At 42.4% G+C, this 12,426-nt stretch overlaps 1 protein-coding gene across 2 annotated transcripts in view; it reads right to left on the reverse strand.

Annotated features, from left to right (window-relative positions):
- The window catches only part of ddr2a (discoidin domain receptor tyrosine kinase 2a), a 173,691-nt gene that overhangs the window by 56,519 nt on the left and 104,746 nt on the right, over positions 1-12,426 (reverse strand). For both annotated transcript variants that reach the window (XM_078561603.1, XM_078561604.1), the window contains 2 exons: positions 4,852-4,954; positions 1,188-1,416 (listed from right to left, as the gene is read on the reverse strand). In XM_078561603.1, the coding sequence (XP_078417729.1) occupies positions 1,188-1,416; positions 4,852-4,954 (332 nt within the window). The remainder of the gene's footprint in view (positions 1-1,187; positions 1,417-4,851; positions 4,955-12,426) is intronic.

Genomic DNA, 12,426 nt, shown 5'->3' on the forward strand with positions numbered 1-12,426 from the left:
ATTCTGTCTGATTTGAATCATTGCAACGCTTTTGAATCTTGTCTGCTGGGTCGTTACAATTGAAGCATTTTGTTATTGAATACTGTTAATGAGTATAAAGATTTTTTGTCACGTGACAAAGAGGGGACATCTTTCGTGATGGGGCAGAATTTTATGGCCCCATCCCGGCGGCGGTGAGGGTGAGGCCGTAAAATGCAGAGAGCCATTCAAAAGTCCATTGACGTTGGCTGGATTGTAAAATTCTACCCATGATGGGAAGCCATTAGTACTACAGGGTTTAGTTGTCTGATAAATAACGCTGTTTTACAATCTTACTTGTATCATGAAGTAGTAATTAGTGAGTGTGAGCATGTTGAATTTTTAATTCCCCTTCACTGTGCACCTCATTACAGTGTCATTACTATATGTAATGTAATGAGTGCTTATTGTATATTGATCATGTTTGTTATATGTTTCATAGTGACAGGGTTTGTTGTATATTCAATATGGCCAGTGATTGCTGTGCATTGCATACTGATCATATTTGCTATTTATTTCATACAACTGCATTAGTTTTATGTGATACACCAATAATCTTTGCCAAATAGGATTAAGTTCATCAATCCCCTGCTCCCAGCAAGGGGCTGTATCCTACAGGTAAAAGAATCCAGAGTTTCTCCCATCGTTGCCAAATATTGGCCAAAGCATGGGAGCAGGCTCCCTACCTCAAATCACAGCCCACAAAATAGACAGGGCCTAGATGGGGTTTGTAAGAGCCTAAAGCCAGAGTAGGGAGGAAGAAGATACCATAATGAAAGATGCAATTGGTGCTTTATTTGTTCACAGGATGTGTGATTGGACCTTCAACTGAGATTAAATCAGGCACATTGGGGACATTTTGAGTTTGGGTGATTGTGTAGAACAGACGATATTGATTCAGCCACTTGTTATACATCTCTTTCAATTTAACCAAGGTCAAAATTACCCCTACTGTAGTTGCATTTGTTCAGTTTAATTTATTCCAATTGAGCTTAGTTGGAAGATCAATACTTAAGCTCGCAAGTTATATTTAACTATAACATATTTTATTGACCATCTGTACTCCAGCCACAGAAAGTAGATGTTACCAAACACCACTGAGCAAGATTTCACCTGCTACCTTTCGCAGGCGAACCAAATATTTAGCATGCCTTTATTGACCAATTTACCTGTCTCCCATGTCGATTTTTCCACGAATTCCATCGGTTTCCATCCCTACTGTAGTCGAGCCGATACATCTGAGCAAACTCATTGCCATGACCTCCAGCATGGCGCCCCTGAGTTCCCACAAGGGTAATAAAGTGCAGAGTTCGCAGGTCAACCTGGAGAAATTCCATGTCCTCAGGATCTACTGGACCATCTGGACACCAGGCTCCATCCCCTTCTTCAAAATCCAGTCTGTGGGACAGCAAGAGACTTTGTTACTGCTAGGGTTATGGTGGTAGAACACAATAGTGTTCCAGTTGAATGCTTGAAATGTTACTGCTATCTGGACAAGTGAACAAAGAACAATTTGGTGGAAGTGTGAAGGGTGAAATAGGATCACAGAATGGTTACAGCAATTCCACCCATTGTGCTCTCTGCAAAAGCAACTCCAATAATCCCAACTAAAAACAGAAGTTGCTGGAAAAACTCAGCAGGCCTGGCAGCATTGTGGAAAGAGAAACAGCGTTAACGTTTTGAGTCCAATATGACTTTTCTTCAGAGCTCTCACTCCCCCGCTCTATCCCCGCAGCACTTCAATTTTTTTCTCTTCAGATAATTATCCAATTTCCTTTCGAAAGCCATGTTAGAACCTGCCTCTGCTTTCAGGCATTACATTCCAGATCCTAACCACATGCTATATAAAAAAAAGTTTTTCCTCATGTGGCCTTTCATTCTTTGCTATTCAGCTTAAATCAGCGTCCTCTCATTCTTAACCCTTCCACCAATGGGAACAGTTTCTCTCTATCTATTCTGTCTAGATCCCTCATGATTTTGAACACCTCTATAAAATCTCCTCTTGACCTTCTCTAAGGAAAACAACCCAACTGCCCCAATCTATCCATGTAACTGAAGTCCTTCATCCTGGAACAAATCTTGTGAATCTTTTCTGCACCTTCTCAAATACCTTTGCATCCTTCCTAAAGTGTGGTACCCAGAATTGGATGTAATATTTCATTTGAGGCCAAACCAGTTTTTTTAAAGATTTGCCATAATTTCCTTGCTTTAGCACTGTATAGACTGATTTTTTTAGCCCGCAGAATCCCATATGCTTAATTAATCACTTTCTCTACCAACCTGGCCACCTTCAACCATTTGTGCACATTTACCCCCAGGTCCCTCTACTCCTACACCCAGTTAAGAATTTGTTTTTTATTCGTTCATGGGATGGGGGCATCACTAAGCCAGCATTTATTGCCCATCCCTAATTGTCCTTGAGAATCGAATGGCTTGCTAGGCCATTTCAGAGGGCATTTGGGGGTCTGGAGTCACATCTATGCCAGACCAGCTAAGGACAGCAGATTTCCTTCCCTAAAAGACATTAGTGAACCAGATGGGTTTTTACAACAATTGACAATGGTTTCGTGATCATCTATTGAGTTCAAATTTCAACATGGTGGGATTGAACCCATGTCCCCAGAGCATTACCCAGAGTCAATATCACTATGCCACTATATCCCCTGAGTTTTTAATTGTACCCTTTATTTTATATTGTCTCTCCTCATTCTTCCTACCAATTTGTATCTCTTCACACTTCCCTGCATGAAATTTCACTTGCCATATGTCCACCCATTCCACCAGCCTGTCTATATCCTCTTGAAGTCTATCACCGTTCCCCTTGCAATTCACAATACTTCCAAGTTTTGGCAGAGCGTAAAGGCATGGCAGGCACTATTATATAACTTCACATCCATAGAATCAAAGAACAACAATTTGTGTTTAACATAGTGAAACATTATCAAGCAAAATTTAACACCAAGCCAGGTTTTATTTTTTTTATTTGTTCTTGTGATTATCACTGGCAAGCATTTATTGTCCATCCCTAATTGCCCTTGAATTGAGTGGCTTGCTAAGCCATTTCAGAAGGCAGTTGAACTGCATTGCTGTGAGTCTAGAGTCACATGTAGGCCAGGCCAGGCCAGGCAAGGATGGCAGATTTCCTTCTGTAAAGGACATTAAAGAACCAGATGGGGGTTTTTGTATGACAATCAATGATAGTTTCATTGTCACCATGACTGAGACTAGCTTTCAATTCCAGATTTAATTAATTTAAGTTCTACCAGCTGCCGTGAAGGGATTTGAATTCACATCCCCAGGGCGTCAGCCTGGGCCTCTGGATTACTAACCCAGTGCCATTCCCACTACGCCATTGCCGCCCTGTAGATAAGGATACATAAAGGAAAATGACTTAAAACTTAGGCAAAGAGGTGGGTTTTAAGGAGCGTCTTAAAGAAGGAAGGAGAGAGGGATAGAGGCGGAGAGGTGCAGGGAGGTCATTCCAGAGATCATGGCCTGAAGACACAGCCACCAATGCTACAATGATTAAAATCAGGGATTGTTAAGAGGCCAAAATTAAAGGAGTTCAGATATCTCTGTAGGGCTGCAAGTGGTTGCAGAGATAGGCTGGGCTGAGGCCATGGAAGAATTTGAAAACAAGGATGAGTATTTTAAAATCAGTGGGCTGCTCAATTAGGAGCTAATGCAGGTCAGCAAGCATGGGTGTGATGGGCGGATGGGACTTGGTGTGAAATAGGACATGGACAGCAGAGTTTTGGACGAGATCAAGTTTAGGGAGGGTGGAAGATGAGCTGCCAGTCAGGAGTGCATTAGAGTAATTGAGTCTAGAGGTAATAAAGGCGTGGATGAGGATTTCAGCAGCAGATGAACTGAGACAGGGACAGAGCCAGGCAATGTAACAGAGCTGGAAGTAGGATGTCTTGATGGTGGAGTGGATATATGTCCGGAAGCTCATCTCAACATCAAATATGGCACCGAGGCTGCAAACAGTCTGATTCAGGCAGTTGCCATGGAGAGGGATAAGCATTGTTAATGTTGAAATTGTGCTGCAATAGAAAAATGCTTTAAGTTGGTAATTAAGCACATCTGTCCCCAGTTGGGAAAGGATCAGGGAATCATTGCAGGACTATATAATCCATTTTATTCTGGGACCTGTGGGGAACTGGGAGAGTCTGTGACTTTACTGTCTTGGAAATAAACTTGTTTTAAGGTACAGACTAGCTTCAGGCTCATTCTTCCTCAACATACAATTATTGGAATTAACAGGTGTCGGTGGCTAGGGGATGAGTTTGTGATGGGGGCTAAAGGCAATGGTTTCAGTCTTCCCAATATTTAGTTGGAGGAATTTTCTGCTCATCCTGCGCTGGGTGTTGGATAAGTGATATGACAAGTTGGTCACAGTGCAGACGCATTGGCCTAAGTTTTCCAGTCCGGCCCATCGCAGGGTGGGACGGATAATTTGGTAGAACAGCAAATGGTCCATTGACTTTGGGTGGGAATTTCCGGTCCCACTGCAGGCGGGGCTGAAAAATCCCGCCAATTTTGCTTGAGTCACCTCTTGAAAGAGCTATGAATCCATCCTGTGCCCCTGCTTTTTGCGTGGCCCTTTCTTTCTCTTGTCTTCAGTTCTGATGAAGAGGACACTACTGAAATGTTGACCCGCCATTTCTTTATCCTTTTGCTGCATTTTGCCTCGGGCACCATTCAGGATTGAATCCCCCCTCTGATTTTCCTACATTGTGACATGAATAAATCCCCGAGACATTTAAGGTCCTAATGTTGTACCTTACCGTGTGGTCATTGCAGGCAACTGCAAGTGGACAATCCACTCACCTTCCGTGTTTGGCTGCGGTAGAATCGTACCACTGGCTGGAGGCTGTAATGTCTTCATCGAGGATTTTCCTCCCTGACATCCCAAGTGGGTAGCGACACACAGCTGTAGAAGATCACGGGAGGTCAGGAGTTTGACACGGCACATTTCTCTCAACAGCTATTTCTCTCTAGGAAGGTTGCACGGGAACTCAAGGGTGGAAATTTTAACCTAACTCTCAAGGCCTAGTGGAATTCTGGTTTTACATTGCAATCCGCACTGATTTCAGAGGAGGATAAAATTAACACAGGCAGGTTAGGGTAAAAGTGTCCCGTACTTCTCCCACTAGGGGTGATGTTCAGAAACTTTGTGAAAACTTCGCCTGCAGAAGGTTTGCTACTGATTCTTCCCTCTGTGCGTTACCTTTAGAAAATTCATAAATGTGGTGCTTATAAACCTCATTTACAAATTTATTAAACAGCACAGGGCAAAATATTAATATGTGTTAATACCTTGCAGCTTTCCTGCATTTAAAATACAATCCACATGGACAAGGGAATTTTAACCAAATTGAAGCAGGTCGATGGAGGGTTAAACTCTTAAAAATCAAATTCTCAACCCAAACCCACTCCAGTCCATCCTCTTCTAGTTTTAACTGAGGCAGGAAGGTGGGCGGGTGACCAACTTCGAGCCTTATTGTCATTTAGCTTTTTGAATTAAACTTGCTAAAATTGAGACCTTTTGGTGTGGCAGATGGCTGTGTTTACTGATGGTTTTATTTGGGAAATTTAATTCAGAACAATTGGGCATTTAAAAAAAGAATGAGGCGATTTTATTTCTCCCAAGACTAGTGAATGTTTAAAATGTCAGTTCAGAAGTGTGCTGTGGGGCGCTAGGTAAGGTGCCAGTTTGTGCTGGGACAAATATGTCCTCACATAGGAAATGTGTGACCCTTTAATATGATCAGCCATGCTCGTATTGAATGGAGGAGCAGGCTCCAAGGGCCAAATGACCTACTCCTGCTTCTATTTTCTATGTTTCTATGCTTATCTCACAGATAACAGGATCATTCCTGTTGTGTGTAGGTTGCTTAGAGTGACAGCAGGCTGCCCTCTAATGATAGCAGTTTTCTCTAGAGCAATAGCTGGCTGCTGTGCAGGGATAACAGGTTTGTCTTGTAAACCAATGGTTACACACAAATTGTCAGCGTTCAACATCTTTGCTCCTCTGAATCTGACTGCAAGTTCAGGATTTAGAGAAAGCATAGATTAAAATGTAGAAATCTTGAATTTGCTTTCTGCTTGCCATAGGCTGTATTGTGGACCCCCTTCCACAGAACCAGCTATCAAAGCAATTTGCTGATTTGGCAACAGATACCCTTTTCCCGCTCTCACATCACAGTTAGAAATTCCATTAAAAACTACATCTTGATCAGTGTGGTGTATTTTTAAACGGTGATCAGAGTGATAACTATTGCTCTAAGAAAATAATTTTATATTTGTGGAATGTTGTTAAATATCTCCATTATGGTTAATTATTAGATTTTTTAAACTAAATTTTGTTAAGTAATTTTTTAAAAGTTTATTCACAATATTTCAGCTTCTACCATGGGTGTATGCCCCAATCTTTATCTCACTCTCTGTAAAATTTTTGAAAAAGTGATTTGATTATTAGTGCTTTTCAGTTCCTGCCTGGCTGTCCGTGAGAATTCTTCAATGGAATTGGTTGCTTGGCCAGATTGATGACTGCAACCCATGCTGGGAATCCCCATTAGGGAATATTACAACCCATTGCAGGGTGAGAGAGGTAAAGTTCTTGTCACAAAGATCACTAGATTGAGTGAGGCTTTCTTCAAGTTCCCTTGCTTTGCTGCTGACTGCAAAATCCAGGCCTTTGTTTTGAGTCACAGGTTTACTCCTTCATTGAACAGACCCACTCTGTAGAAGTTGCGTTTCATAAAAACAAATAACGTCCAAAGGGAATATTAGATAATTGTTTCTTGCATGCTTCAATTCAATGAAGGGGACTGATCACATTGCAATCACTTCAATCCCAGCCCACTCCCTCAATTATATTATTTTTAATATCTAGGCTTGTTGCAGTGTCATACGTCTGGCTGAAAGTTATTTGAAAGGATCTATACATAGAGCAGAATTTTGCCCTTGGCGGGCGGGGGGCGGTCGGGATGCTGGCTGCTACCTGCGATCGGCACCTGACCACGATTTCATGCTGGTGGGCCAATTAAGGACCGCCCAGTGTGAAACGTGAGCGGCAGCACTGAGCGCTGCCTGTGCGGGAGGGGGGAGGAAGGCAATTGGGCCAGGCGCGAACTTTGTGCATCGCGCAAGTGAGCGCTTCATAATCTCCCTGAGGCACAGAGCTGCCTCAGGGAGATGAAAGGTTGTTAAAAAAAAGGATATAAATAAAATAAAAATTTAATAAAACATGTCCCCGTTCATGTCACATGAGCTGGGACATGTTATTAATTCAATTGGAAAACTTTTATTTTATTTTATTTGCTTTTGGAAACCTCACCCCGCCCGTGGATGAAGTTTCCAAAAAAATGCAAAGACCGCTTGGCCTTTTTGCCTGCCCGACAACCACTGGGTTGGCTGGGCAGTGAAAAAATTAGGTTGATTGATTATTTAATGGCCTAAATAGCCCGCCGACTGAACTATCGCGTGACTGTGTGTTGACGTCAGCGCACTCGGCCGACGTCAATGCCCGTCCATTCACGCTCGAGCGGGTTGGGCGCACGCCTGCCCGGCAAGTGAAAATTTCTGCCCATGGTTTTTGATTAACTACAAGTCACTTACATGAGAGCAAAGGAATAACGGGGTAGAACTTGTCTTTGTCGAATAGTGTGAATTGTAGTCAATTGGAATAAAAATGGGGGGGCGATTTAAAATGGGTTACCAACTCGTTATCATCTATTTTACACTGTCACCCAAAGTGACAATCTACCACAGCCTCCTTACTTTGCTCTCAGCAGTAACGCTTAATGAATAGGATGAAGATACTCATCCAGGACATTTGGTAATCATTACTGCCTGTTCCAACTCTCCATAGGCATTTATCTTTAAATACTGCCTTCAGTGCCAAGTCACCATTTGGTGTTCAAAGTTCGATGGATTTCTTGAAAACAGTGTTAACTGCTGTGGTATTTGTTAAATGCATTACTTATGTTGCTAAAAGGACAAATAATAATGAGACAATAATTAATTTAAGGATAAGCTACATGTTGCTGAAAACCCCTATTCACTCTGGTTTGAAGAAATGACAAACTTCAAAGCTCAGCGTATGAAGGCACCTTTCTCTGAGTGGCAAACTCCAGGAGGTTTGTTAATACTGTTTGATAATGTCTCCAAACAAAACAAGTCTGTTTCTTTGAACGTACATGAAATTCTTTATGGCAGTAAGATACAGTGATCCACAAAAAAATGTTAAAAGTTCAAGGACATCTCGGCATTCAGTCTCCGCTCGGATGAGGTGGCACAGTGGGGTGGAGGGATTACTGTTTTATGAAGTATTTTGAAAACAGAATCTTTGGCGTGGTATTGGGCAAAGCAAGCCGAGTTGAATCTGCAGACATTACACAATCACTACGCTTCCAAAGCATTTCGGGTTTATTTTCATTAAGTTGTCGGGCTCATGAGATTCAGTCTGGAGCACATTCCAAATTGTCACCTCCTCTGCCTTCCCCAGCACTCCTGGTATCCAGCAGTATACTGAGTGCCTGCGCCTTAGTGACAGACCCATGGATTGAAAGCATGTATAGGTTACAGGATGATGAAAGAAGACTTTCAGTTTTGAATACGAAGAATGGAAAAGTACTAGCCTCGATTCCACCCTGACTTTACAGCTGTTTGGTACAGTCCTAAACCAGCACTGTAGACCTTGGCAGCCATGTGGGAAAAAAAAGCCAAATGAATGGTCTAATTGTTTCCCCAATATTTACCATTTTACCACTGGCTCCAACACACATACATTATCATTAGACTCAGCTAATGTGCATCATATAATTTGAGCAGAGAGTCAGTTCATGTCAGATATTACAGCCGAACTTTGAGAAGAAAACAGAATGTAAATAGAAAAATATATTTACGTTCCAGAAAAGGAACTCTTGAATACCTTTTTGTTTAAACAAATGCCTTTTTTCAGCTGATACAAAGTTTTTCTGAATAAACATTGACGTTTGGAAGTGCTTAAGGAAATGTTTTATCAGCAAATGAATCAGTTATTTTTCTGCTTATACGTGCACAGAATCTAGCACATCTCACATATTTTGAGACACACGATAGCCTCTGAACAGCATAACTAAAAAATGCTGCCAAAAGGTGGGTGTTGCCATCTTCTGCGGAGCTTCACAACCAGCTTGGTACTTGGCTCAAACATGAATGGCTCAAACTACAAAAAGAAGGTTGTGGGTTCAAGTCCCACTTCTGAGACTTGAGCACAAAACCTGCACACTATCGAGGGAGTGCTGCATAATCGGAAGTGCTGTTTTTTTTTGGATAAGATGTTAAATAGGTGACCTGTCTCCCTTCTTAGGTACAAAAGTAGTGCCCAGGGGAATGTCTATGCATGCTAGAGCATATGGACTTCCAGAAGGCATTTGATAAAGAGCCTTATAAAAGACTGTTAGCTGAAGCTGAAACTCAAAGAATTGAAGGCAACTTATTGACCTGGTTAGGAATTTGGCTGAGTGGAAAGAGACAAAGAGGCAGGATAATGGGCAGGAGTTTGCAGGATGTGACAACTGGTCTTTCCAAGAATCTGTGTTGGGTCCTCAACTATTCACCACATTACTTAACCACTTAATGATGGGATAGAAAGACACTTATCCAGCTTTGCTGATGACACTAAAATAGGCAGCATTTTAAGAAGTGTAGATAGAATCATATAATTACAAAGAGATATTGATATATTAAGTAAAAGGGGGAAAATTGTGGCAAATGTATTTCAACATAGGAAAGTGAGAGGTCAACCACTTTCGACCTAAAAAGGATGGAACAGAATACTTTCTAAACAGTGAAAGGTTATATTGTGGAGATCCAAAGAGACTTGGGTGGAGGTGGGGGTGTGTTCCGGGTAAATAAATCATTAAGCTGTCATGAACTGGTACAGAAAATAATCTAAAAAGCTAATGGAATGCTGGTCTTTGTACCTCAAGGAATAAAATATAAGAGGGTCAAAGTCATGCTTCAACTATACAAAGCCCTGGTCAGACAACACCTGGAATACTGTAAGCAACTGTGGGCACCACACCACAGAAAGGATATATTGGCCTTGGAGGAAGTCAGCATAGACTTACCAGAATGATGCCTGACCTTAAAGGAGACATTACACAAACCATTCTCTGGAATTTAGAAGGTTATGGGGTGATTTTATCAAAGTTTTCAATGCATTAAGGGGAGCAGATAGCGTAAATTGGGAGGACCTATTTTCATTAGTTTGGGAGTAGACGACTAGGGGGCACAGTCCAAATATTAGAGCCAAACCTTTCCGAGTTAAATTAGGAAACGCTTCTACACATTTTGGAATGCTGTTCTGCAAACAGTAGTTCATTTTGGATCAATTAATTTTAAAACTGAGATTGATAGATTTTTGTTCACCAAAATTATGAAGGGATCTGGGGAAATGCTAGGTATACAGAGTTAGTCACAGATCGGCCATGATCTCATTGAATGGCTGAACAGGCTTAAGAGGATAAATGATCAACTCCTGTTTCTATGTTTCAAGGTGGATGTAACAGATCCCATATGGCACGATATTAAGAAGAACAGGGAAGTTCTTCCAGGTGCTCTGGCCAAAATTTATCCCTGAACTAACATCACTATAAAAAAACGATTGTCTAGCCATTATCACATCGCTGTTTGGAGGTACTTGCTGTGAAAATTGGCTGTCATGTTTCCTACATTCCAACAGTGACTACACTTCAAGAAGAATTTTGTTGGCTGTAAAGCTTTTTGGAATGTTCTGAGGTCGGGAAAGGCATTATATTCAGTTGTTTTCTTTCTTTCTTTCTATCTAATCAAATACACTGCCACAAATAAACTGACAATACATAGAATGCAATTTAAGCAGAAAAACCTGATGAGAATATGCTTACAAAGGTTCCTATGCCGTACCATGGGTACAGGTTTGCATTGTAGCAGATGGAGCTACCATGGCGCATGAAAGGTAAAGTTTAAATGAACCTCCTTATTTTTTGTCATGCTTTTGGTAGCATACCTGACTGTTTAGGGAATGCTCATTGTAAGGGTCCTAAGAGAGCCATCAGAGCTCCATCCCCCAAAGAGGGGACCACGGGCAGTAAAGGCGACACCCGGAGCTCAAATGGTCCCACTGGAGGGATTTCTCCTCCAATCCAAAGGACTACCAGCTTGGCCCCTCTGAAATAATTATTTTCTGGGTGCCAAGGGCTCCCATTTTGAAGTTTCCTTGAGTTGTTCTACCTGCCTCAGCAATGCCTACCTTTCCCAGTGTGGCTGCCGAGATTCTAGAGCTACAGGCCCTGTGAATGGACTGGAAGCATTGGGAGTCTCCCTACCATTCTCTGGTGAAATATCTCCCCCAGGCTGGTACCTGGCAATTGTGGGCTCAGGACTCCTATTTGATCCTGACATCAGGGTCTTGAAGCTCAAAGTAAACCCTGCCCATGTGATCAGAGATGTATTGGAAGACATCTAACAGATGACCTGCTCATCACCTTTGCTTGGAATTTTTTTTTAGTATTTGTTCATGGGATGTGGGCATCAGCATTTATTGCCCATCCCTAAATGCCCTTGAGAAGGTGGTGGTGAGTTGCTTTCTTGAACTGCTGCAGTCCCTGTGGTGTAGGTACACCCACGGTGCTGTTAGGGAGGGAGTTCCAGGATTTTGAACCAGCGACAGTGAAGGCACAGCGATATATTTCCAAGTCAGGGTGATGAGCGGCTTGGAGGGGACCTTCCAGGTGGAGGTGTTCCCATCCATCTGCTGCCCTTGTCCTTCGAGATGGTAGTGGCCGTGGGTTTGGAAGGTGCTGTCTGAGGAGTCTAAGATGAGTTGCTGCAATGCATCTTGTAGATAGTACACACTGCTGCTACTGTACATCGGTGGTGAAGGGAGTGAAAGTTTATGAGTGGGGTGCCAATCAAGTGGGCTGCTTTGCCCTGGATGGTGACGAGCTTATTGAGTGTTGTGGGAGCTGCACTCATCCAGGCAAGTGGGGAGTATCCCATCACACTCCTGACTTGTGCCTTGTAAACGGTGGACAGACTTTGGCTGGGGGGAGGCTGGTCAAGAGGTGAGTTACTCACCACAGGATTCCTGGACTCTGACTTGCTCTTGTAGCCACAGTATTTATATGGCTAGTTCAGTTCAGTTTCTGGTCAATGGTAACACTCATGTTGTTAATAATGGGAGATTCAGCAATGGTCATGCCATTGAATGTCAAGGGGCGATGGTTAGATTCTCTCTTGTTGGGGATGGTCATTGCCTGGCACTTGTGTGGTGCAAATGTTACTTGCCACTTGTCAGCCCAAGCCTGGATATTGTCCAGGTCTTGCTGCATTTAGACATGGGCCGGGTTAGTATCTGTGGAGTCGCAAATG

Source organism: Cetorhinus maximus, chromosome 17 (genome assembly GCF_964194155.1).
Source record: "Cetorhinus maximus chromosome 17, sCetMax3.hap1.1, whole genome shotgun sequence".
Classification (NCBI taxonomy): domain Eukaryota; kingdom Metazoa; phylum Chordata; class Chondrichthyes; order Lamniformes; family Cetorhinidae; genus Cetorhinus; species Cetorhinus maximus.